The sequence below is a fragment of the Dipodomys merriami genome, unplaced genomic scaffold (genome assembly GCF_024711535.1).
Source record: "Dipodomys merriami isolate MVZ:Mamm:240054 unplaced genomic scaffold, mDipMer1.0.p SCAF_1, whole genome shotgun sequence".
In the NCBI taxonomy this organism is placed as follows: Eukaryota; Metazoa; Chordata; class Mammalia; order Rodentia; family Heteromyidae; genus Dipodomys; species Dipodomys merriami.
In genome coordinates, this window is record NW_027202270.1 from 25,549,735 (window position 1) to 25,572,666 (window position 22,932).

Sequence of the window (22,932 nt, forward strand, 5' to 3'; positions counted from 1 at the left end):
CTAGCATAAAGTATTGGATGGATAGTTGGAGAGAGGCAGGGAATAAAAGGAGAGAGAGAGATGTTGAGTATCACTGGAAATATGACTAGTAGCATTCTTGCCTGACTTGAGGAAGAAGACATCTTCAGTTTCTTCTTGTTCTGACTTCCCTATTTGTCACCCTCCAGAATAGTTTTGAATAAGCAAATGAAAGAAATAAGGATCAAATTGATTAAAAAGATGTGATCCATTCTGTTTCTGAAATAACTCTTAAATCATCTCCCATGCAGTATCCTTCTAAGTAATCTCATCTGATGCTACTTTTACTTCTCTGATCTAACCTGTACATTAAATAAATGATTGAAGTACAAAAACGGAATTCAAAAGTCTGCCTAAATATAGCCCAGTATGTTGACTCACTCTTTCAAAACTCTGTACTTCAAGCAAAAACTATTGTTCAGCTCTTACTGTAGTGCATTCTGTTGTGACAATTAAATGGATTTATATAGGCAAGCTATTTAAAATATTGCTTTACATAGTTAGCACTCAGTAAATACTACTACTCTCATTAATACTACTTATCCTAAACTGTACTTACAGCTCACTTCAAAAATCCTTGATAGGGGGCTGGGAAGGTGGCTCAGTGGTAGAGCGCTTGCCTTGCATGCCTGAGGCCCTGGGTTCAATTCCTCAGCAGCACATAAGCAAAAAGAAAAAAAAAGCCAGAAGTGGTGCTGTGGCTCAAGTGTTAGAGTGCTAGCCTTGAGCTGAAGAGCTGAGGGACAGTGCCCAGGCCCAGAGTTCAGGCCCCACGACCAGACCCCCTCTCCCCCCCCAAAAAAAAATCCTTGATAGGGGCTGGGAAGGTAGCTCAGTGGTAGATCACTTGCCTTGCATGCATGAGGCCCTGGGCTCGATTCCTCAGGACCACATAAGCAAAAAGAAAAAATCCGGAAATGGCGCTGTGGCTCAAGTGGTAGAGCGCTAGCTTTATGCTGAAGAGCTAAGGGACAGCGCCTAGGCCCAGAGTTCAGGCCCCATGACCAGACCCCCCCCCAAAAAAAATCTTTGATAATATCTGATAAAATGTTCTAACTCAGCATGATGGCTCATACTTATATTGTCTATACTCAGGAGGCAGAGGCAGGAGGATCGTGAGTTGGAGGCCAGCCCAGGCTACATAACAAGACTCTGTCTCAAAAAAATGCCACTTAAATATTGCAATATCTATGTGACAGTTTGCTTTAATAAATAATAATCTTTTAAAGAATTTTCCACTATCCTCTGATGTCCTCTCTCCTGGAATTAGTTCTGTTCTCCAGCTACTATGGGGGGAGGACAGTGAGCAAAGGAGTTGGGGTGGGGGGTAGCTGGCCCAAGGATGCAGCTGCTATATAATGTATATCTATGTGGTTGTTTTATAAAATGGATTGAGCCATCTCCCAGTGAGAGGCTAATTTCTATAGAACCTTAAAGGAGGCACATTGAGGTGTTTGGTCATTTGTTTGCTTTTAATTTTTGTGTCTTAGGTTCCCTATACTTAGAGACTGTTAACATATACTGGGGACTGGGAATGATGGCACATGCCTTTAATTCTAGTGCTTACGAGGCTCAAGTTGTGAGTTCAAAGATAGCCTAGGCTACATAGTTAGACTTAACCCTCCTCCCACCCTCAACCCCCCCCCCAAAGGAATGTTTGGAAATAATTTATTTTCCAATGTACTAGTAATAAATTGCAGTCCTAAAGCCTTCTTTTTGTATGGGAGGTCAAATCTTTTTGACCTATGTTGAAATAAGCCTATTTAGTGGAATAATTAAAATATTTTTCTGAGGTGACCATACTTCCTGTAGCAGTCTATAGTTACTATCTACTCTGTCTTCTTCTGTATCTGTAGATGGTGACACACACAAAGGGAATTATTACCAGAGGCCACCTCATACCTGTTTCTTTCACTTCTGTATGGAAGAGGATCTTTAAAAGCGAAAAGAGCCAAAAATACCTTTAGAGATGAGAAGCTATCCAGTCCATATAGAAAATTCCCTTTTGTTTCATCTTAGCAGGTAGCACCTAAAGTGGGGAAGGAAGTAAGCCGTGTTCCTTATAGAGACTGAAGGAGGAGTTGATGGCCAGTGGGGGAACAGGAAAAAAAAAAAAAGGCAAGAGAATTCAGTTCTTATCTAGTCGTAAAAGGCATTCTCTCCCTGCCTGGGTTTTGCCTCAGTGTAAAAGTAGCCATTAATCTCTAGCAAGTAGGCCCAACATGCTGAAGCCCTGTCAGCACCATATAAACAGAATAAAGCAAACTGTTAATATTGCTGTCCCAAGAAAACTAAAAACAGACTGATTAATTGTATTGGCACTCGACCGCCAGGGAGCCAACTTTGGTCGTCACCTTATTAGGGTAGTCACAGGTTGCTTTTAGGCCTTTCATTATTACTATGACTGTCCAGTTTTCATCCTCCACTGTTTTTGTTATTATTGTTAAGTGGACGCCTTGTTCTTGAACCCATACTGCAAAACCTTGACTGGCAGGGGTGATTAGTTTAGAAAAAGTCAGTGTCCTCCATGAAGCCTAAAATGTTTACAGTGCTGACAGCTCACTGTTCCTGAGGACTCCCAGATGGTGACCCTGCCGAATTAGTTCAAGGCCTAGTTAACTTTTCATGAGAAGAATTATTTACCACATCCACACTTGAGGGTGCATGGAGAACTCTGGGAAATCTTGGCATTCTTGGCAGTGTCAAGCAAGACACATCCGGATCAGCAGCCATGAGGGAGGTGCTAAGAGTTGCTGGTAAGAGTTGCTCTATGCTCAGCATAAATAAGAGGTTGTGTATTTACCTCAAGGCCAAATCTGGCTGATGGACATGTTTGTTTGGCCTTGTGGGCCTGGCCCCTACCAAGCTTAGAGATGATGAAATAGTTGCTAACATTTAAACAACCATGAGCTTTTATGCACACACAAAACAAAGCCTTCTGTTTTCTCTGGAGAAATGGGAAGCTCGGATTACCCAGGGCTTCCCTCATTCTGGAGCCGCCATTAGCCTTAAATATGGAGACTCACCGCTTTGTCATAGCCTCTACTTTCCTGGCATCTCCCAAACTCAGTTGCTTGGCACGTAATACATGGCTGCCCTGGTTTTTAATCCCACCCCATTTATTTATCTATGGTGGTACCAGAGCCAATTAGCCTTTGATGTTTTAACCCTAGATACATGTAATTCAATAAGAATAGTACGTCTAGGCACTGAAGTCATAGTTTTTATTTCAGATGGGAGGGCTATGCCAAAAGATGGCAAAAATCTTAAATTTGTTTCTCTGAAAAGACAAACATGAAGAAGCTTACAGAACTAGATGAAATGATAGCAGGCCAACTTTGAAGTTCCTTGGAAGATGGGACTAGGCTATTTCAACATGTACCACCAGCATTTGAGAGACTAGGGCAGCATCCTACTAAATAAAAGTGATCCCTGGTCACCACAGCAAAAAATTACAGCTGAGTTACCAAGTCCAAGAAGAGGAGTTAAATGGGCGACAGTGGAGGTGGTTTATTGTAGTCCCTACAGCTAGACTTTCCCAAGCTCAGAGCTTACCTCCAACAGCTTTCAAATCTGTTATCTCCCCTGCAAATAGAAGTAACTTTCCGACTTCATGGAGCAAGTATACATAGCATGTATATACTCACTTATGTTAGTTGCCATAGTTTTTATTTTAAGTATTGAAATTCAAGAGGAATCAGGAGGTGAGTAGGGAAGAAGCAAAAAGAAAGTAAAAAGATGACCAGAGGCATCAAAGAGCCTGGGACTTAGGGCTGTGCCTGGACTTTCTGTGTAGCATGTGCAGCATTCTACAGATGTGGACTCTGATCCTCCAGTAGTGATACAGGCATTCCTTGAAATCCTTAGAAAAAGTTTCCATTTCCCCTTTGCCCTCACTACTTACCTGACCTCTTGCAATCTTGACTGTGGATTACACTCTTCACTGACACTATGACTTCCTCAGGCCCCTGTTTCCTTTACTTCCAGGCTGTTGGCCCTCCTTTTCCTGGGCATCTCTTGCTTTTGCCCTTTTTTGCACTGCAACCTCTCTGGGCCTTCCCCTTCTCTGCACACTTGCTGCTCTCATATCTCTCTCTAACCCCCTAACACTCGAATGACATTCCTGTATTCCAAATTCCAACATTCAGCTTCCATTCTGCATGCTCCTCCAGCCCAGATAGGCACCAGTGTAGCCGCTACTTCATGCATGTTAGAAGACATCATCTGCAGGGAGAGTCACGAACCCTCTGTGAGTCTACCATGGCTAGAAAGAGATCATCACAAAGTTGTTATCTCTAGCTGCCTACTGGACATATCCTTTGAAGTGTTGAACAAAAGTCATTGTTTTTCTCTGAAAAAGATATTCACAGTTAATCTCAGTTAATCATCACATCATTCTCTTTGTTTTTCATAGTTTGAACCTTGACATTGTCCAATAGCTTTGGTTAAAGGATTACTAAGAGCAATTCACATCTTCCCTTAATCTTCATTCATGCTGTCCTCACCCCAGTTTGTATTCTTAACACTTTCTTTCTATGATTTCCTACCTGGGAATCTTACCTCCCATGGCTCCCCGCTTCAGCCCATCTGAAAACCATACTAACATAAATGGGTTTCATAAGGACAGTGGTCATTTTAGCTACCTACAAGCATAGATGGTAACACTGTAGGGTGTCTCAGACCTGACTCTGACTTTATCTTTACACGGTACCTTTGTACGGACACTTCACTGCCCAGAATCTTCTACTGTATCCCACAGTACAGTGGGCCATACCACCCCACCCCAACCCAAGTGACATACTCATTTGGGATTTTTATTTGATGCTTCTCCTCTGCTTGACTAGACCACTCTTGTTTTTAAGTATTGCCTCTTCCCCACCAGTCCTCAGTGCCTGATCTCTTCTGTGGTCTCTTCTAGCAACGACCATTTGAACTACCCATTTGACAGCTGTTCAAGTCCTCCTGTATATGTCCTTTCTTGCTGGTTTTCTTTCTTTTTTCTTTTTTTGGTCTGAGGTAGGGAATCAAATTCAGTACCAGATGCTGTTGCTCATTGGCTAGTGCTATGCCAACTGAGCCACCCCTCCATCCTTGGGAAGATCCTTAGGCAAAGATTGCTTAGACTTCCTAATAACCTAAAGTAGAAGACCATACATACATGCTACAAAACTTATTAATAATTACGTTAAAAATTGTATTTGTACAGTGGTTAGTGGAAGATAATTATTGTTTTTATGAATTAAAGGGAATGTTCCTAGAAATACACCGTTTATTCTTTCTTGCAACTCTTAATAGGTAGATAGGGCAGGTAATACTTCAAAAGACAAGAATTTTGACCATGAGATGGTCGGTGTCTTGTCCAAGCTGACAAGGCTGGTAAGCAGCAGAATCCATCTGAAGCCAGGTTTAATAATGCTTACATCGCTGCTGCTTCCCCAGTCCACCTGCTGTTGGTGATTTCAGAGAAGGACCACTGTAAATCCTGAATCCTTGATTGAGGTCAGTTAAGAGACTGTGAAGAAAAGCAAATGGTGAAGGTGGCCAAAAGAGAGGAGTTGGGAGATGGGGTTCCGACACATGGTGCCTGTGCTCAATGCAGGCTGAACCAGTCATGGAGAGCCTGGCCATTTGCCTGGCCATTCCCTTTGGCAGGCCTGTAAACATAAAAACATGGCAGGACCTATATGTTGGCTTTCTGTATATCCTTAGACTAAATAGACAAACAAAACATTTTTTCCATTACTCACCATCATTTCTTTTTTTTTTTTTTTTGTCGGTCGTGGGGCCTGAACTCTGGGCCTGGGCGCTGTCCCTCAGCTCTTCAGCTCAAGGCTAGCACTCTACCACTTGAGCTACAGCGCCACTTCCGGTTTTCTGGTGGTTTATTAGAGATAAGAGTTTCACGGACTTTCCTGCCTGGGCTGGCTTTGCACCGCAATCCTCAGTCTCAGCCTCCTGAGCAGTTAGAATTACAGGCGTGAGCCACCGGCGCGTGGCCACCATCATTTCTTATAAGAACATAGTACTATTTTTAGAAAAAAAAACACCATAGAAATTAAACAGCCTTTTTTTTTCCTCCCCCAATACTAAGTTAGACTCAATTTCTTACTTGCTAGGCAGAAACTCTACCATTTGAGTCATACCTCTAGTTCTTTTTGCTCTGTTTATTTCTTGAGATAGGGTCTCAATTTTTGCCATCACTGGTTTAGACTGTGATCCTCTTATTTACACTTCTTACAGTAGCTAAGATGACACATTTGTACCCCATCTGCCAGCTTTTTCGGTGTTTGATGAAGTTTTTGTCTAGGCTGACATGGAAACATAATCTTCCCAATCTCCACCTCCCAAGTACCTAAGGTTACAAGTGTGAGCCACTGGTACCCAGCCAAAAAAGCTTTTTGTTCTCTTTCTTTCCCTCCCTCCCTCCCTCCTTCCTTCCCTCCCTTTGTCCTTTCTTTTCTTCCTTCCTTCCTTCCTTCCTTCCTTCCTTCCTTCCTTCCTTCCTTCCTTCTTCCTTCCTTCCTCCCTACTTCTGACATTTTGCTAATTAATTGAAGACAACAGTCTCATGAACTTTCCTGCCTGGGCTGGCTTCAACATTTGATCCTCAGATCTCACCCTCCTGAATTGCTGGGAGTACAGGTATGTGCTACCAGCACCTGGCCAAAGCAGCTTTTTTAAATCAAGTAGTTGAGCTGGGTGCTGGTGGCTCACACCTATAATCCTAGCTACTCAGGAGGCTGAGATCTAAGGATCATAATTCAAAGCCCACCCTGATAGAAAAATTATGAGACTCATCTCCAATTATCTCCCCCCCCCCCCGCCAAAAAAAAAAAAAAGCAAACAGTCTATAAAAACTCATTTTTTTTCCTTCATTTTTTCTTGGACCACTAAACACATCACCCAGACTGATGCCTGCTTGGTGCTATTCAGAAACCCCAGTTTAAGCCCCATTTTTCTCTACTGGATAATGAAATCATCTAGTCCAAAGAAATTTATATGGTTGCCTAGTATTTCTCATTCCCTGTCATTGAAAGTGTGATTTGGGGACTTGGTGTGGCAGGTAAATCCCAAGTTCTGTATGACAGAAACTAAAGCTAGTTTTTCTTCAACACCAGTTGAGGACAATAAGCACCATAGAATATGTTTCCCTTTGTTGCTTAGAGCAGACACAGGTCCGTTCTCAGACCTGTGTGTTTGACCAACTTCGTCTTTGGCTTATATCATTCTGAAGCCATGTAATAGCTTGACTGGGAGTCTCAAGAGAACTGTGAAAATGATCCTTTGGCTTTCAAAACCATCTTTTCCTGTCTCTCATTGTATTTGATATTATTATTATTATTATTATTATTATTATTATTATTATTATTATTATTATTATTATTATTATTGGTCGTGGGGCTTGAACTCTGGGCCTGGGCACTGTCCCTGTGCTCTTCAGCTCAAGGCAAACGCTCTACTGCTTGAGCCACAGCGCCACTTCCAGTTTTCCAGTGGTTTATTGGAGATAAGAATCTCACGGATGTTCCTGCTTGGGCTGGCTTTGAACCGTGATCCTCAAATCTCAGCCTCCTGAGTAGCTAGGATTACAGGCGTGAGCCACCGGCACCCGGCTTTATTTGATATTATTTAGCATAAGTTCCTACTAAAATACAAATTTTACTGAGCAATAAGAACTTTCTGTCATAAATATTGAATAATATATATTATAAATATCCTGATGAGTACCAGAAAAAATGTGTGTCTATGTATATAAGCACCTGTTCCATCAGACTTTTCTTGCTTCTTCTTTATTCAAGCAAAATTTAACAACTTGCTGAACTCATATGCTAGTCCATGTAAATGTCACTTGATTAACCAAGATTTCTTTCTCACTCCTTCCTTGTTGTCCAGGATTTTTTTTTTCTGGGGAGAGATCATCTTTTAAGTAACCTCTCTGGAAGTAAAGGCTAGTCCAAATATTATAATGGGCTTTGGATGTCAAGTAACATCTCAAACTTATTGTATCCAAAATGGAGCTCCAGATATCCCTATACCCCCTACCATTGTAGGTTCCTCTCCCCCACAGTCTTCCCATTTCACTTAATGGCACCTCATACATCCAGAACCACCTTCTCAGCAAACCCTGTCAGCTTCAGTTTCAAATTATATGCACTCATCACCTTTGCACTGCTACTGCTGAGGTCTAAGCTGTCATCATTTCCAGTGGTTACAGTAACTGTCTCTCTACTCTACCTTAGGCCTCCTTCAGTCTGTTCTTAAGACTGCAGCTACCCTTAATGTGTAAATTAGATTATGTCACATCATGCTTAAATAGCCTCACCTTTCACTCCAGTAAAAGCCAAGGCCCTATACTGACTTGTCTTCCATTCCTCCCTCACTGCACATCCAAGGCTTCCCTGTCATCCCCTCTGTATGGAAGTTATGATTTGTTCCTCCCAGGAGATGTAAGTTTTACAGGTCATAGGTTTTTTTTTTAGTTTTTTTTTCATTTTTGTTTTGTTTTGTTTTTTTGGTTGGGTTTTGGGTTTGGGGTTTTTTTCTTTCTTTCTTTCTTTCTTTTTTGAGTCCGGTCGTGGGGCCGGAACTCTGGGCCTGGGTGCTGTCCCTCAGCTCTTCAGCTCAAGGCTAGCGCTCTACCACTTGAGCCACAGCGCCACTCCTGGCTTTTTTCTTATGTGGTGCTGAGGAATCGAACCCAGGGCCTCGAGCATGCAAGGCAAGTGCTCTACCACTGAGCCACCTTCCCAGCCCCCAAGTCATAGTTTTTTATCCCCAGTGCCTAAAATAGTACCTAATATGAAGTTGATAAATCAATGAATGAAATACCAAGATTCTGCCTGCTTACAAAAGATACGACTTAGCATAGAAAATAAAAATAAGGAAGTTGTTCTTTATCCTACCACTTTCAATCCTTTCAAACCTCTTACACTGCAAATACTTAAAATGGTTTCATTCTGTACATAGTGGGGTGTGTGTGTGTGTGTGTGTGTGTGTGTGTGTGTGTGTGTGTGTGTGTGTGTGTGTGTGTGTGTGTGTGTGTGTGTGTGTGTGTGTGTGTGTACATGTACGTGTACGCGTGTACACCAGTAATACAGCTTCAACTCAGGCCTCACACCTTTGCTTACCTATTTTTGTTCAAGGCTGGCACTTTACCACTTGAGTCATACCTCCACTTCTGGCTTTTTCTGGTTGATTAAAGATAAGCGTCTCTTATTTTGTCTCTCCAGGCTGGCTTTGAACCAAGATCTTTAGTTCTCAGCCTCCTAAAGAGCTAAAATTAAAGACATGAACCACCAGTGCCCAGCTCTTTACATTTTTAACTAGTCATTTTGCTTAGTATGGTTAGACATCTTTTTATGTCACTAAATATTTGTCTAAAGCATCATGAATCACTGAGTGAAAAGTAGTATTTTGAGGTTGAGCATACCTACAGATCACTGATCTTAGCAAAGAGTTTTATTCAGTATAATCATCTAATAATAAACATCTAATAACACTCATAGCAGAATCAGTATTCTAAAGGGAAGCACTTAGACTATCTGCAACAGACAATGCTATTCAGTATTATACATATTAATAAACTTTGTGAGAGAATCTATGGTAAGATCTGTATTAATTTGCTAAGCTATGTACATGTATGTCTCTACTGAAAAAAAATTTTTGAGGCTAAATGAAATATATATATGTAAATGATCAAAAATCATTTTCTGAGACAAAAACCCCACCTCATTGTAGGAAAAAGAACTATATTCTCCCCTGTTTTAAAAAATGCCTTAAGAATTTGAGCAAGAATATATTGACAGCTGTGATATAATCTGTCGCTTTTATAATCAGACATCAGAATAATCACAGCCAAAATTACTTCCCAAGCATTGCTACTCCAGGCTTCAGATTGTTGCTAAGAAACTTAAACACAATTTCTGAATGGCCGGTAAAAAAAGACCCTTATTTCCTATAACTATCTGCCAAGATATAATATCTGATGCAATCTTACCACTTTTTGGACCAATGAGATTAGCAAAATGAGGTATCTAGAGAAATGATTGAAGCTTATTTCTTCCACGTGGGTTGCTATCGAAATATCTGCCTTTGATTTAAAATTGTTTTTCCATTAGCTGGGAACATTGCTGGACATATGAGTCCTGTCCACATCCAGCCTAATGTAACTATTTCAGGAAGAGTTTGCAGCTCAGATCACGAACACCAAATTGCATCTCCCTGGGGATGTTTCCTAGTGCTTTTTGCTGATTTCGGTGTGGGTGGGTGTGCCCTCAAAGGAAAGATGCCAAGGCTCGCTAAACTCCGTACAAATTACCCACCCTGGAGCACATACTCCTGAAAAACAGTCGTACTGTGTGAATAAATGGCTTCCCTTTGCAAATTATGCTTTTACCTGGAGCCATATTCTTCTTTAGGATCCTTATCATTTAGAATAAAATTCTGAAAGTTTACATTTGGTGTTATGTTACCATTTTGATTTTATGTGCATGAGAGTTGTGAGTCTTTAAAGCCTTTCTAAGCTAAGCTATTTCCATGGTAAACCATTTTTTTCTTTTTACATTTTAATCTTTTAAATCTTTAAGTGTCCATTGTGCATCTTTAAGAACAGAGCTTCATGAAGATGGTAATATGTATTACTAAGCATATGAAACTCTTACAGACTCTGCTTTCTTCAGAGCCTGACACAGTTCCTTTTCTCTCATGAGCATCAAGGTTTGATGGGAGCTGAAATAAAGTCCTCAGAAATTCGTCAAGTTACACAAGCCTTAATTTATTTGACTTAATGTCATGGAACAAAATAGAATGAGGCTTCCCTTGCTTTTTTGTTAGGACTGCTGCCTTTGATTTCACAGGCAATTATCTCTGAATGTTTAACCCTGAGCACCAGCTAATATAAGATCTCTGCATCATACATGACCTTTTTCCTTTTCAGTTTTCCTCTTTTCTCACCTTTTTCATTAGAGCAATCTATAAATGAAGCCGATGTTACCTGCCTAGTGTGTCAGGCAGTTCTAAAGATGATGAAATAGAAAACATTGACTATGGATATGATAGTGCTAGTGGATTTTCAGGAGTCTTCAGTGGGTTTTTTTTCATTTTCTTTGGTACAAGGGAACATGGTACTATCACCTGCAGTGATGTCATTTCCTTTGATGGATAAGACAAATGCAGAGTTGACTCTCCTTATCTCTTTTGTCCTGGACTGACCAGATGAACTTGTCCTGGCATGAGCAAGACTGCACATGTGGTTGCCTGCTCGCTGTAGCAGTGTGCCAGCCCTGATGACTAATAGCATTGTGGTGCTGCGAGGTCACTCTTGATGCACCGAAAGCCTAAGTATGGCAGCCTCATCAGAAAACAGAAGACAGTGACCTTTTGCCGCAGGGATTCTGTTTACCAACAGACTGCTAGGTCAGATAACCTTCAATTTGTTTGCAGTTTAGGAATCCTGATATGGTAAAGTTTGAGGGTTACATTAGAGAAATTAATAATGGCCTTTCATATAACATTTTCCTTCTTCTTCCTCCTCTTCCCCCTCCTCCTCCTCCTCCTCCACCTCTTCCTCTTTATCCTCCTTTTTTTTTTTTTTTTTTTTTTTTGCTGGTCCTGGGGCTTGAACTCGCCTGGGTGCTAGCTCTGAGCCTCTTTGTACTCATGGCTATCTATCACTTGAGCTACAGTGCCACTTCCACCTTTTTCTGAGTAGTTTGTTGGAGATAAAGGTCTCACAGACTTTCCTTCCCCAGCTGGCTTCAAGCCACATTTCTCAGTACTCAGCCTCCTGAGTAGATAGGATTACAGGCATGAGACATTAGAACCCAGTTCATATAATATTTTCATAAGGGCATGAAGCTTTTCATTAAGAAAATAGTGTGTATATGTGTTTGCAAGCATGTTATTTGAAAGAGCTTCCGGCTGGGTTCACATCCCACTTCCTGTAGGCTTTCCAGGCCAGTCTCTGCTAATTCTCCATACTTCTCTGTCTTTAGCTCCTGTTTCTGTACTAGATTCTTTACTTTAGCATATAAATATGTCTCTTCCAAGTCTTCCAAATCTCTTCCATCTTTAAAAAAAAAAAGGAACCTTTTCTTAGTTCTATATCCTTCTTTAACCATGGCCCAATTTCTGTACTTTCCTTTAAAGTTAACTTCTTAAAAGAGTAGCCCACAGTTCTCACCCCTCTACATTCTAGCTTCCCTCTTTCCCTTGGAACCACTCCATCTGAAGTTACTGATGAATTCTTGTTTATCAAATCGTACAGACACTTGCTTTTATTATTTGACCTCCCTACTGCCTTTAATGTCATTGACCCCACCTCCTTCCTCCTTGAAATTCTCTCTTTGGCCTCCCTAGTTCAGCTCTTCTGCTTGTCCTTCTCCCTGTCTTGCCCCTGCATTGCTTCTTGACTATTTGCACTTTGCCCAGGTTCAGTCTTTTCTCTTTTCTTTGGTGTGCTCTCCCTGGCCATCTCTTACTCACCCATCCTGAGATCTCCTGCCTGGACTCAGTGACTGGATTCAGGTAACTCCAGTTGGATGATATCAGATGATACCAGAACTCTTCCCCCAACACCAAGCTATACTTTCTCCCAACAAAACAACTCCTCTTTCTTATTCCTAGGTCAGAAAATGGAACTGCAGTTCACCTATTTGACCTAGAGAGAAAACAAAATAAGCCAGGCTTCCTCCCAGCTTCACTGTCTGCTCACAGGGCCATTTCTCCAATCTTTAGTTGGACAGCCCCTTTAGTTGTATTTAGGCCTTCTTCATTACTCACCTAATTCTCTAAAATAAAAGGAAAAATAGAACTCCCTCAGTCTCTCCTTCTGTCCCCTTGTGTTGTTTTTAGTGTCATGAAACTACTGAGTCATTTTCCTGCTTGAGTCACTTCTGTGTTACTTCATGTTTTAGAGGGCAGACTTAGTTTGGCCCTCAAGACCCCTTTGATTGGCTGCAACCTGATGTTCTAAGCTCATATTCTATGATGTGCCCCCCCCCCAAAGTGTGAACATTGTGCTCCTTCCCTAGAAGCAAGTCTCCCACAAACACTGTACTTTCTCTGGCCTCAGACCTCCTACCCCAGCTGCTCTCTACACCCGAATGCTGTCCATCCTCTTCTTTCCATTGGTGACTTGTCAGTTCTTGGAGGCCATTTCTGAAGTATCCTGACATCTTCCCTCACTCTGCATATATGTTTATACATTTAAAAAACTTATTTTTCCAAGTTTCCAGAGCCCAGCATATTTCCTAACAGGATCTACTTATCACAATGAAATGTGTGCTGATTTTAAATTCTTATTTTAGGCTCTTAGCTATAGTGACAAGTTATAGAGGTTTGTACTCATTCATGAGAAATGACATGACCATAAGAATTTTTTTTGAAAAAGAATGTAAATGATTACCCATTCTTTATTGAATGCATTAAAAAATTAATGCTGATGTGACTGTTTTCAAGGAATATCTAACTTTGCTTCCCACACATGAATGGCTCCACCAGCAAAAAATGTGTAGTGAGCCCAGCACCAGGGTCTCACACCTGTCATACTAGCTACTCAGGAGGCTGAGATCTGAGGATCGCGGTTTGAAGCCAGCCTAGGCAGAAAAGTCCCTGTGAGACTCTTATCCCAATGAACCACTCAAAACCCAGGAGTGGCTCTGTGGCTCAAGTGGTAGAGTGCTTGACTTGAGAACAAAGGGACAGTGTCCAGGCCTGGAGTTAAAGCTCTGCAACTGGGGGAAAAAAAAAGACCTGTAGTGACTTTGTCTCCATCTTCTTTTGATCAGATCTGCCCCAGGCAAGAGCTACCTGAGCAGGCCTTGGATATCTAGGTTTCCACAATTCCAAGGAATCCCTGCTTCTTCAGTCTATTTTCTCAAGGCCTCTTGTGTGATGGGCCAGCTTGTAGGACTTAAGCCACAGCAGGAAAAAGCCCTGGGCATTACCCAGATGAAATCTTGCCACATCCTGAGCTTGGCTTTTATGTCCTTATTTGCCCTGTCATTCCCCAGTGGTTAGTCTGCCTAAGGAGATATTCAGGGAATATGCTGCCAATTCAGTCCACCTTTAGGGAAAGAGGAACTAGCGGCAGTGAGCCCTTATCTGGCCCTGCCAGGGAAATCTTACCTCCTCTAAGCAGAAGAGCATAACCCTACCTGGAAATACCTGCAGAAAAATCTCTTTCTTCTTTTATGTACATTAAAAAAGCATTGGTACAAGAGATACATTTTAATACCTCCCAGTTGTCTCTCTCAGGAAATTTATTCTCCCATTTGACATCAGTATTTTTATGCCACAGCTTCCTCCCAGGAGAAGGGGAGCTGATTGGCGTTATCTCTCTTAAAAATCAGTATTTTTAATGGCCACAACTAAATCTTCTGGATATAATATCTTCTCCGGACACAATAAGCTCAAGTCCTGTGTCTTTTCTGCATATATTGCATTTTCCAGTGCTTTGTGTCTGTCATGACTGGTTTCATGTAAATTACAGCATTTTAGACACTGAAAGTGATAAAGGAAATAGACAAAGTGCTTTGGGAAAGGCTTATCATCTCGTCTAAAGGGAGAGGGAAAATAAACATGTGAGATAAATTTACACACTTAGCAGTATAGCTAAACAAATACATAGCTAATTTTAGCTGTACAAACAGTGTTGAAGGAGTACGTGAGATGACCGTAGCCAAAGTTGTTAGTGGTTTTGAGAATAATGAGCTATGCTTGGAAGTAGGAGGACCCAGTAAGGAGCAACTAGAAATTCTCTTTGCTGCTCATTATTTATGTTCACTAAAGTACTTATCTCTAGTACCTCATGCATACATTTAGGCAAACATACAGTAGGTTTGGCCAGATGACTGAGTATGCTAGTTATCCAGTGGGGTATGCCAGCAAGACTTGGTTTGTGAATTTGTAAATAATTCTTGTGTCCGAGCTACTTCAAATTATAGAAATTTTCAGGATTTTAGATCAGAGAGAAATATAAATAGCAAAACATGGCTGATCTTCTACCCTGCATTTGTCCCTGTTAAAGATCATTTTAGTCACCTTCCTTCTGACTCTGTCTCCAGATGACCTGTGTTCCTATAAACCACAGAAGTAGGAGCTAATCTTGAAATCACTTTCCAGTCCAGTTACTTGATTTACTATGTATGTGTTCCTTAGCACTATTGCCACATTGCTCTTATTTTACTTTATTTAAGGAAGTTCATTATTAAGCAAGTACTTTTCCAAAAGATTATTCCTTCCTTTCAACCACTCCCAAATACCATCTTCTTCCACATCAGAGTATTGTACCATGTACCATGAAAAAAACTATGTCCTAGTTTTTCTCCATGCTGAGTCTTAAGGTGGCTTAAGAATCGCCTCAGAAATACTTAAATATATTCAACCCCAACAATAAAACAATGATCTGTAAACACAGTATCATATACTAAATTGAATCCTGTAACAGGAAAAGGAAACAACTAATGAAATCTGACTAAAGTTTATTAGCTAACATAGTAGTCCATTGCTAAATCTTGACCAATGCTCTGTGGTTATGTAAGACATAAACATCAGAGTATAAGTATATCAGTACTTTACATATAAGGAGGAAATTGAGACAGGAAGTCCATGTAAAAGTCCTAGTTATTTTCAAAACTTAGTTTTTCAAACATGAGAAAAATTTCAGAGCACTAAAATGTACTTTTAGATAGCTCTAGTGACATAAACAAGGTAAATAGTCTACTCTGACAATGCCCTGCCTGCTTCTTCAGTTTTCTTTTTCCTTGGTGCATTCTGTCCACATCCATAGCTCAGCTAGCTTTTTATGCTGATGTCAGAAGTGACACTGGCTCATTTTCACCTCCTGATCTCAAATAAAAAACAAAGAGAGAGGAACAGAGAGAAGGAGAAGGAAGGAGGGAGAGAGAAAAGAAGAGGCCGAAACAACACACACATACACACACACACACACACACACACACACACACACACACACACACACACACACACACACACACACACACACACACACACACACACACACACACACACACACACACACACACACACACACACACACACACACACACACACACAGTTGGTTCTGTATTGCTATTGGCCTAGACAATATCTTCATGCTATAACCACATTAGATGATCAACTCACACTTACTTCCCTCCTTTTTTCTATCTCCAATCACAAGTTATAAAGAGCACAGACCTTTGAATCCCAGATTTTTTGACCCTAGCACGTTAGTCTTTGCCTCTCAATACATGTCTTCTTATATAAAATAGAGCCTAAATTAAAGTGCAAGACTGTTATGAGAACTGAGTGAAGTGATATATGTCCAGTGTCAAGTTCAAGCTGGGCACTTCTCATTGTCACTAGAGCTTAGCAATGTACAGTGACATGAGGAATAGTCTCTTGGTCAATCATGCCTCTGTGTGTGTGTGTGTGTGTGTGTGTGTGTGAGAGAGAGAGAGAGAGAGAGAGAGAGAGAGAGAGAGAGAGAGAGAGAGATGTTTATTGAAAGTGGAGATTAATCATATCTTTTGATCCTTTTAAGGATCATTCCACAACAGGGAGCATTATTGCAGGGGAACTAAAACTACATGAGGGAATTGCACATTTTCCCCATACCTCACCTAGCTTCACTGGAGTTGAGCTATAATTTCTGAAGATGCATCTTCGAACTATTAGAGCTGAAGAGAGCCCAATCTCAGGAACTATATTCTATTTTCTAGAATATAATGCCCTTGTCACTTAGTCTATTCCCATTCCTGTGGATGAAGCCCTGTTTTTCAACAGAATTCTTCATAGCTCCAAATTAGAATGCATGAATCCCAGTTCTTTATAGAATAAGGTCTTTGTCTGATTCAATATACTTTTCTCAGTGGTTTGGTATAATATCTGTAACATAGAATGTGCTTAATCATTATTGAATAGATGAAGGATGAAGAAGTTTAACTCTCGGATTTGATGACTAATGCAACCTTAATTGAAAAACTGAATAATGAATTTGCCCACCAATTAGATATTAGGCCAGGGAGTTCTATACCTTGATTATCCCAGTCATTCAGAAAGTTTTTGTTTTATTTTTTGCTTAACAGTGACTTCTGGGCTCTACCACATCTATATCCCTGTCATTTTCTACATTTTTCCCAAGTGATTGATTATAAGATAGCCAGGCTTAGGATCTACATTTCAAAATTATGTTCCCTATGCTTAAGTTTTCTATTTTCACATTGACATTACAATTATCAGTTTGTTTATGTGTCTTTCTGTCATTTGACTTTATGCTTTTTTGAACTCAGATACTGGGACTGTCTTATTGACGATTGCCTACCTAATAGGAGGCACAGTACAGTCATAAATGTTAGCTAAATAAACTAGTAGTTTCTTTTAAGACAGCTACATAGCACCACATATGTAACATGTGGTACCATGAGGTACCATGCTAGCACCATGAGGTTTGTTTTGGGTTTGGCTTTTATGTGTGGGTTTTCTTACCATCCAGCCTCAGTCTACTCCACTCCCATAGTGATTTTTTTTTCCTATCTATTAACTGTCATCTATCCAGATGCTGTAAGCTAACAGCAACCAAAGATACTGGACTTCATCTAGGATTCGAAACAGAGAATATTTTGTACCATTATTTCCATCTGTTCCTGGGTTCTAAAAATTCCCATAGCTATGCATTTAAGAGGATAGATCATTACTGTGACATTCAATACCACTGGCCCCCATAATGAAATCCAAACATACAAAGACAAATATACAGGTTTTCACTGCAATGCTTTTCAATTCCAAAATCCATTAACTTAGGTATTCAGTATTCCAACTAAAAAGATGTTTAGAGAGATCAAATTCAGTCACCCTTGTTATACAGTGTTGAAGCTGAAGCCAGATGGGTTTGGGACTTGCCCAAGTTCATACAGCTTATTAAGGACACAGCTACCATAAGAAACCAGATACTCTGGTCTTCAGCCTTGGACCACTATATAGTAATTAATACACACATATTCCAATATGTATATAAACATATATGTACATAAATTAGATTATGTTAGAAGTGAAAAATCAATTTCTGGATTCTATTCTGGTATTTGTGTTAGAAAAATAGCTGAGAAAAAGATAGTATTACAAGTTTCTCAGAGGGTTTGGAAGTAGGAGTAGTGGTAGAAAAGTGGGAGGGCTGAGGAAAGGAATTCTTGAATGAGACTGCAGAAAATGTGTTTTGTAACCCCACAGTTCACTTGTGTGTCTGCCCTTGTTTTCAGAATTTTCCCCAGAGAATACCTCCTTCAGCAGATTCACCTGTACTCCCTGGCTGACTTGCAGCAGGTAGGTGCTGAGGGGCCATTCCACTTGTGTTTTCTTCCCAGGGAGGGCTTTGGTCATGGTCTTGGTACCAAACCCTACCAGGATTGTGGTAAGTTTTCATCACAATCTTGATTAATTATTTTCTGATGGAAAGATGCAGTGCTTTTCCCACTTCTTCAGAAAGTTAAACATAGATCTTCATGGCCCAGTGATTCCCCTTCCAAGTATAAACCCAAGAGAATTAAAAACATGTGTCCACACGAAAAGGTGTATGAAAACAGGGCCAAAGTGTCAGAGGCAGAAAAATCCAGAGTTCAAAGCCAGCCTGGACAGCATAGTGAGACCCTGTCCCAAAACCAAACAATAAACAAAAGAGTAAAAATAACCCAAATGATGAGTAGATAAATGAAAGGTTATTTAGCCATACAATAAAACTTGGGCCAGCCATAATAGGAATAAGGTATTGACACATGTCTAACATGTGGGAACCTTAAAACCATCATGCTTAGTGAAGAAGGACAAATAGAAAAGAGTGTGTATACCTAGATTGTATTTAAACAAAATGTCCAGAATAGGTAACTTCACAGTGGCAGAAAATAGCTTAGTGGTTGTCAGGATCTGAGGAAAGTGAAGGAATAAGGAGGGACCAGTTGTGACTGGAAAGGGATTACTTTGGGGGCTCATGAAAGTTTTCTGGAATTAGGGTGTGATGATTGTTATACAACTTTGTGACAATACTAAAATTCAATGGATTGCTTATTTACTTACTTATTTTTATTTAGTCAGTCACGGGGCTTGAACTCGGGGCCTGGGCACTGTCCCTGAGCTTTTTCACTCAAGGCTAGCACTCTACCACTTTGAGCCACAACACCACTTCTGGTTTTCTGGTGGCTAGTTGGAGATAAGAGTCTCAAGGACTTTCCTGTCCCAGATGGCTTTGAACTGAGATCCTCAGATTTCAACCTCCTGAGTAGCTAGAATTACAGACATGAGCTACAGCACCTAGCCAGTTGTTTACTTGGAAAAGATAACTTCTGAGTCGTAAAGTAGCATGTGCTTATAATAATCTCAGTTAAATGGGAGGTGGAGACATGAAAATCAAAATTCAAGGCCAACCCAGGCAAAATAATTTAGCAAGACTCTATCGCAAAACTCAAGTTGGACATAGTGGTACATGCTTGCAATCTCAGCTAACAGGAGACAGATCTTGGTCCTGGCAAAATGTAATACCCTTTCTGAAAAATAAAGCAGAATGCACCAGAGGTATGTCTCATGTGGTAGAGTGCTTGCTTAGCAAGTGCAAAGCTGAGTTCAAACCCCAATACTGCCGAGAGAGAGAGAGAAAGAGAGAGAGAGAGAGAGAGAGAGAGAGAGAGAGAGAGAGAGATGAATTAAAATAAAAGGGTGAATTTTACAGAATCTGAATTGTATTTCAATCTTAAATGAGAAGAAAAAAAAGTTGTGAAAGTCAGTGAATATATTAAGCCATCTGAACAAGCCAAATAGTTTAATAACTTTTAAACATTTAATAAAACACAACAGAGCATCTGAGAGTCAAAAATCATCTTTTTATGCTTTTATTAGTACTTGCACTTTTAATGATTGACTAGGTTAGTCCCTGGAGGAAATCAAAGTTTTGTGTGTTCTGTCCTAAGTTCTGGTATGTGGAGCTTTGGTTAATCATTTAAATCAACAACTCCCTAAGAAGCTGCTAGACACTAAATGAATGCATTACTTTCCTTTCTAAATAGGCCATGCTTCTTTTAAGAGCCAATTACAAAAATAATTGTGACAACTTTCCAAGATCTCTAACGGCTGGGATTCGGGCCTCTTGTCTTCTTCCTAGTTGTTTTAGCCAGAAGAAATGAGGTCATCTTAAAAACTGTCCATTGTCTTCCTGTCATTTTTCAGACTTTAAATTACTTTTCAAGGCTTCTTGTGTGTATTTTTTAAAAAATATATTATTTTAAATTAAGACTTTTGTGTTCTTTTCCCTCTGGAGATAGGACAGTTATTTTAAATGGAAAATGTATTTTACAGCATTTAGTTGGAGAAGTCTGATTTCCTCCTGTGTGTCAAGTTGAAAACTATTTGCACAACTTACTTTCCTCCAGCTCCTTCAGCCCTGCCCAGAAAAGCAGAGAGCTGCTGGCTAGGGTGCAAGGGGCTGTATTTTAATTACTCAGTAGCATTCAACAAGAAAAATATGAGTTAAAGTATCTGCTATACATCTGTCTGTTTTCTAGCTGTCTGTCAGCATAGTAGTTCAGGGCCCAGCTCATCACTTGAGAGGTCTGCTTAAAGGTAGCAAACATTTTTATACATGTAGTCTGAAATAGATGGATGGGCTCTAAAGTGAATATTCTAAGGAGTGCTAATATCAGATGAAGAGAAAGAATCGAGTAATCCCATATTCTTTTTAGGGTATCAAAGTAGTGCATCCAATTGGAATAATAAAGCCTGCTTTTTAAAGCTTTCCCTGCTGTCTTTTTTTCTTTCTTTCTTTCCCCCTTGTAATAATCTGACCACACATACCATGCAGCTTACTTGAGTTAGTGGCCATGGTGCTCTTGGTGGGCTAGGCCATTAGCCCCCAAAGCCCCATAAGCAGCTTAATCAGTTTCCAGCCTAGGTAGTAAAGTGATAGAGGCAATCAACAGCTTATCAAACTCCCTGTGTGCGGGGTGGCTAGAGCTCAATGCATCCATTTACTTAGCTGCTCACTCTAACCTGGTTCTTTGTGCCTGGCTTTCAGAGCCCCAAACTTATCATATTTAGAGGAAGTTTAATTCAATTATTATTTCTGCCTGAGGTGGGTTAAATTAGATTTTTGCTTTTGATCTGACGATATCTTGGTTATCAGCTCTAAAGAGCACCCCCTCCCTACCCCTCTGCCCCATCTGCCTTTGGTCTCCATATAAATGAGAGCATGTTTTCTAGGTCAGCTGTTTCTGAAACATAGGAAAGGACACAAGGAGAAAGAAAAAAAATACTATTAAAAATACTATTGTGAAAGAGCATATCAAGCTCATAGAACTCTTCCTCTTCCTAACCAGCTCGGCCACCAACCCCATGTGACCTGTACCATCTTAGTCTCTCTCCGGCTGCTATAGTTTGCTAGTAAATTACTTTTCCTTGTGAGATTCCACTTCTCATTCCTAAAGGCTTCAGTTAAAGCAGACTATTCTGTTTTATAACTATAGAAGAGGAATTTTGGTGTCCATATTTTGCAGATGAAAGGAAGAGAAATTAAACCAGGTTATTGAAGTGTTACAAATTCTGAACTACAGTAGCATGATATTCTTCCTGAATGTACAGATGACTTTCTACAGATTGCTCTTATAGGAATTTAATTTTTCCAGTATCTTTTATTTAAAATACAAAAAGAGAAACACAGTAAAGAGATATTTATAATCTATACATAATTCTAAAATAATATAGTATTCAAGCACTAATAAGATTAAGAGTTGCTGGAAAGATTCTAATACCAAATAATTTTAAAATGCAACTTCTAGCAAGGCACTAGTGGATCATGCCTATAATCCTAGCTACTCAGGAACCTGAGATCTAAGGATCACCGTTCAAAGCCAACCTGGGTAAGAAAGTTGGTGAGATTATTATCTCCAGTTAACCACCCAAAAACCAGAAGTGTTGCTGTGGCTCAAACTGGTAGAGCACTAGCCTTGAACAAAAAGATCTCAGGGACAATGCCCAGGCCCTGAGTTCAAGCCCCATAGTCAAAGAAAGAAGGAAGGAAGGAAGGCAGAGAAAAAAGAAGGAAGGAGGGGGGAGGGAGGGATGGGAGGGGACGGGAACAAGCAACTTCTTTTCTCTGGGTTTGTGTTTATAAATAATAAACTCTAAAGTTTTAGCAGATATACCCAGTCAACAATTGGAAGATTTCAAACTACCTCGATGCATCTTTTGTTATCTTCAAAACAATCCCCCCTTCTTATTTTTACTTATCACTTCTTTACATGCTTTCTGTCTTTGTGCACTTGGACATGAGAAAATAAGTAGCAAAGGCCGTCAAAGGAGACTTTCTGTTTGCTATAGGAGCTACAGTTCCCAGCACACTGTCACCAGACACTCGTTGATGAGAGCCAGTTATTGGCAAAAATTGTACTGGTGCTAAGTGCTCAGTTGTCTATTTTACCTGCATTTAAGTTGTTCTCTAAGTATTAGTAGCATGCACATTGAAAAGGTAGTAGTTGACCAGCATATAGTCATTACATAACTAATCGGCCGTCAGGATTTAGTGGTTAGGTACGATAGAGCCAGGGGCCCCTCTGGCCTAGTGCCAGGGCAAAAGAAAGAACAGCTTAGGAGGACAGAGCCTCTCTAAACCCTAGGAATTCTGGGATATACAAGCTTCATTCATTTCTTAAGTTTGAGATTCTAGATACATTTTTGTTCAGTAAAAAAGATTTTGTCCCAAAACAACCCCACCTGTTCAGTTCATACACTTTCAGTGGAAATCAAGAGAACATTCTATTAATTTTTTCCCCAAAAGAACATTTATAAACAATATGCTTTGGGAGGTGAATGTGCATGGTAAGTTTTCTTTATTCTTTTTAACCGACAAAGCAGTTCCTTATAAAAGATGAGCAG

At 40.2% G+C, this 22,932-nt stretch overlaps 1 protein-coding gene across 3 annotated transcripts in view; it reads left to right on the forward strand.

The window, feature by feature from the left end:
* The window catches only part of Plekhm3 (pleckstrin homology domain containing M3), a 176,707-nt gene that overhangs the window by 83,367 nt on the left and 70,408 nt on the right, over window positions 1-22,932 (forward strand). For all 3 annotated transcript variants that reach the window (XM_070018417.1, XM_070018412.1, XM_070018423.1), the window contains exon 6: window positions 18,279-18,342. In XM_070018417.1, the coding sequence (XP_069874518.1) occupies window positions 18,279-18,342 (64 nt within the window). The remainder of the gene's footprint in view (window positions 1-18,278; window positions 18,343-22,932) is intronic.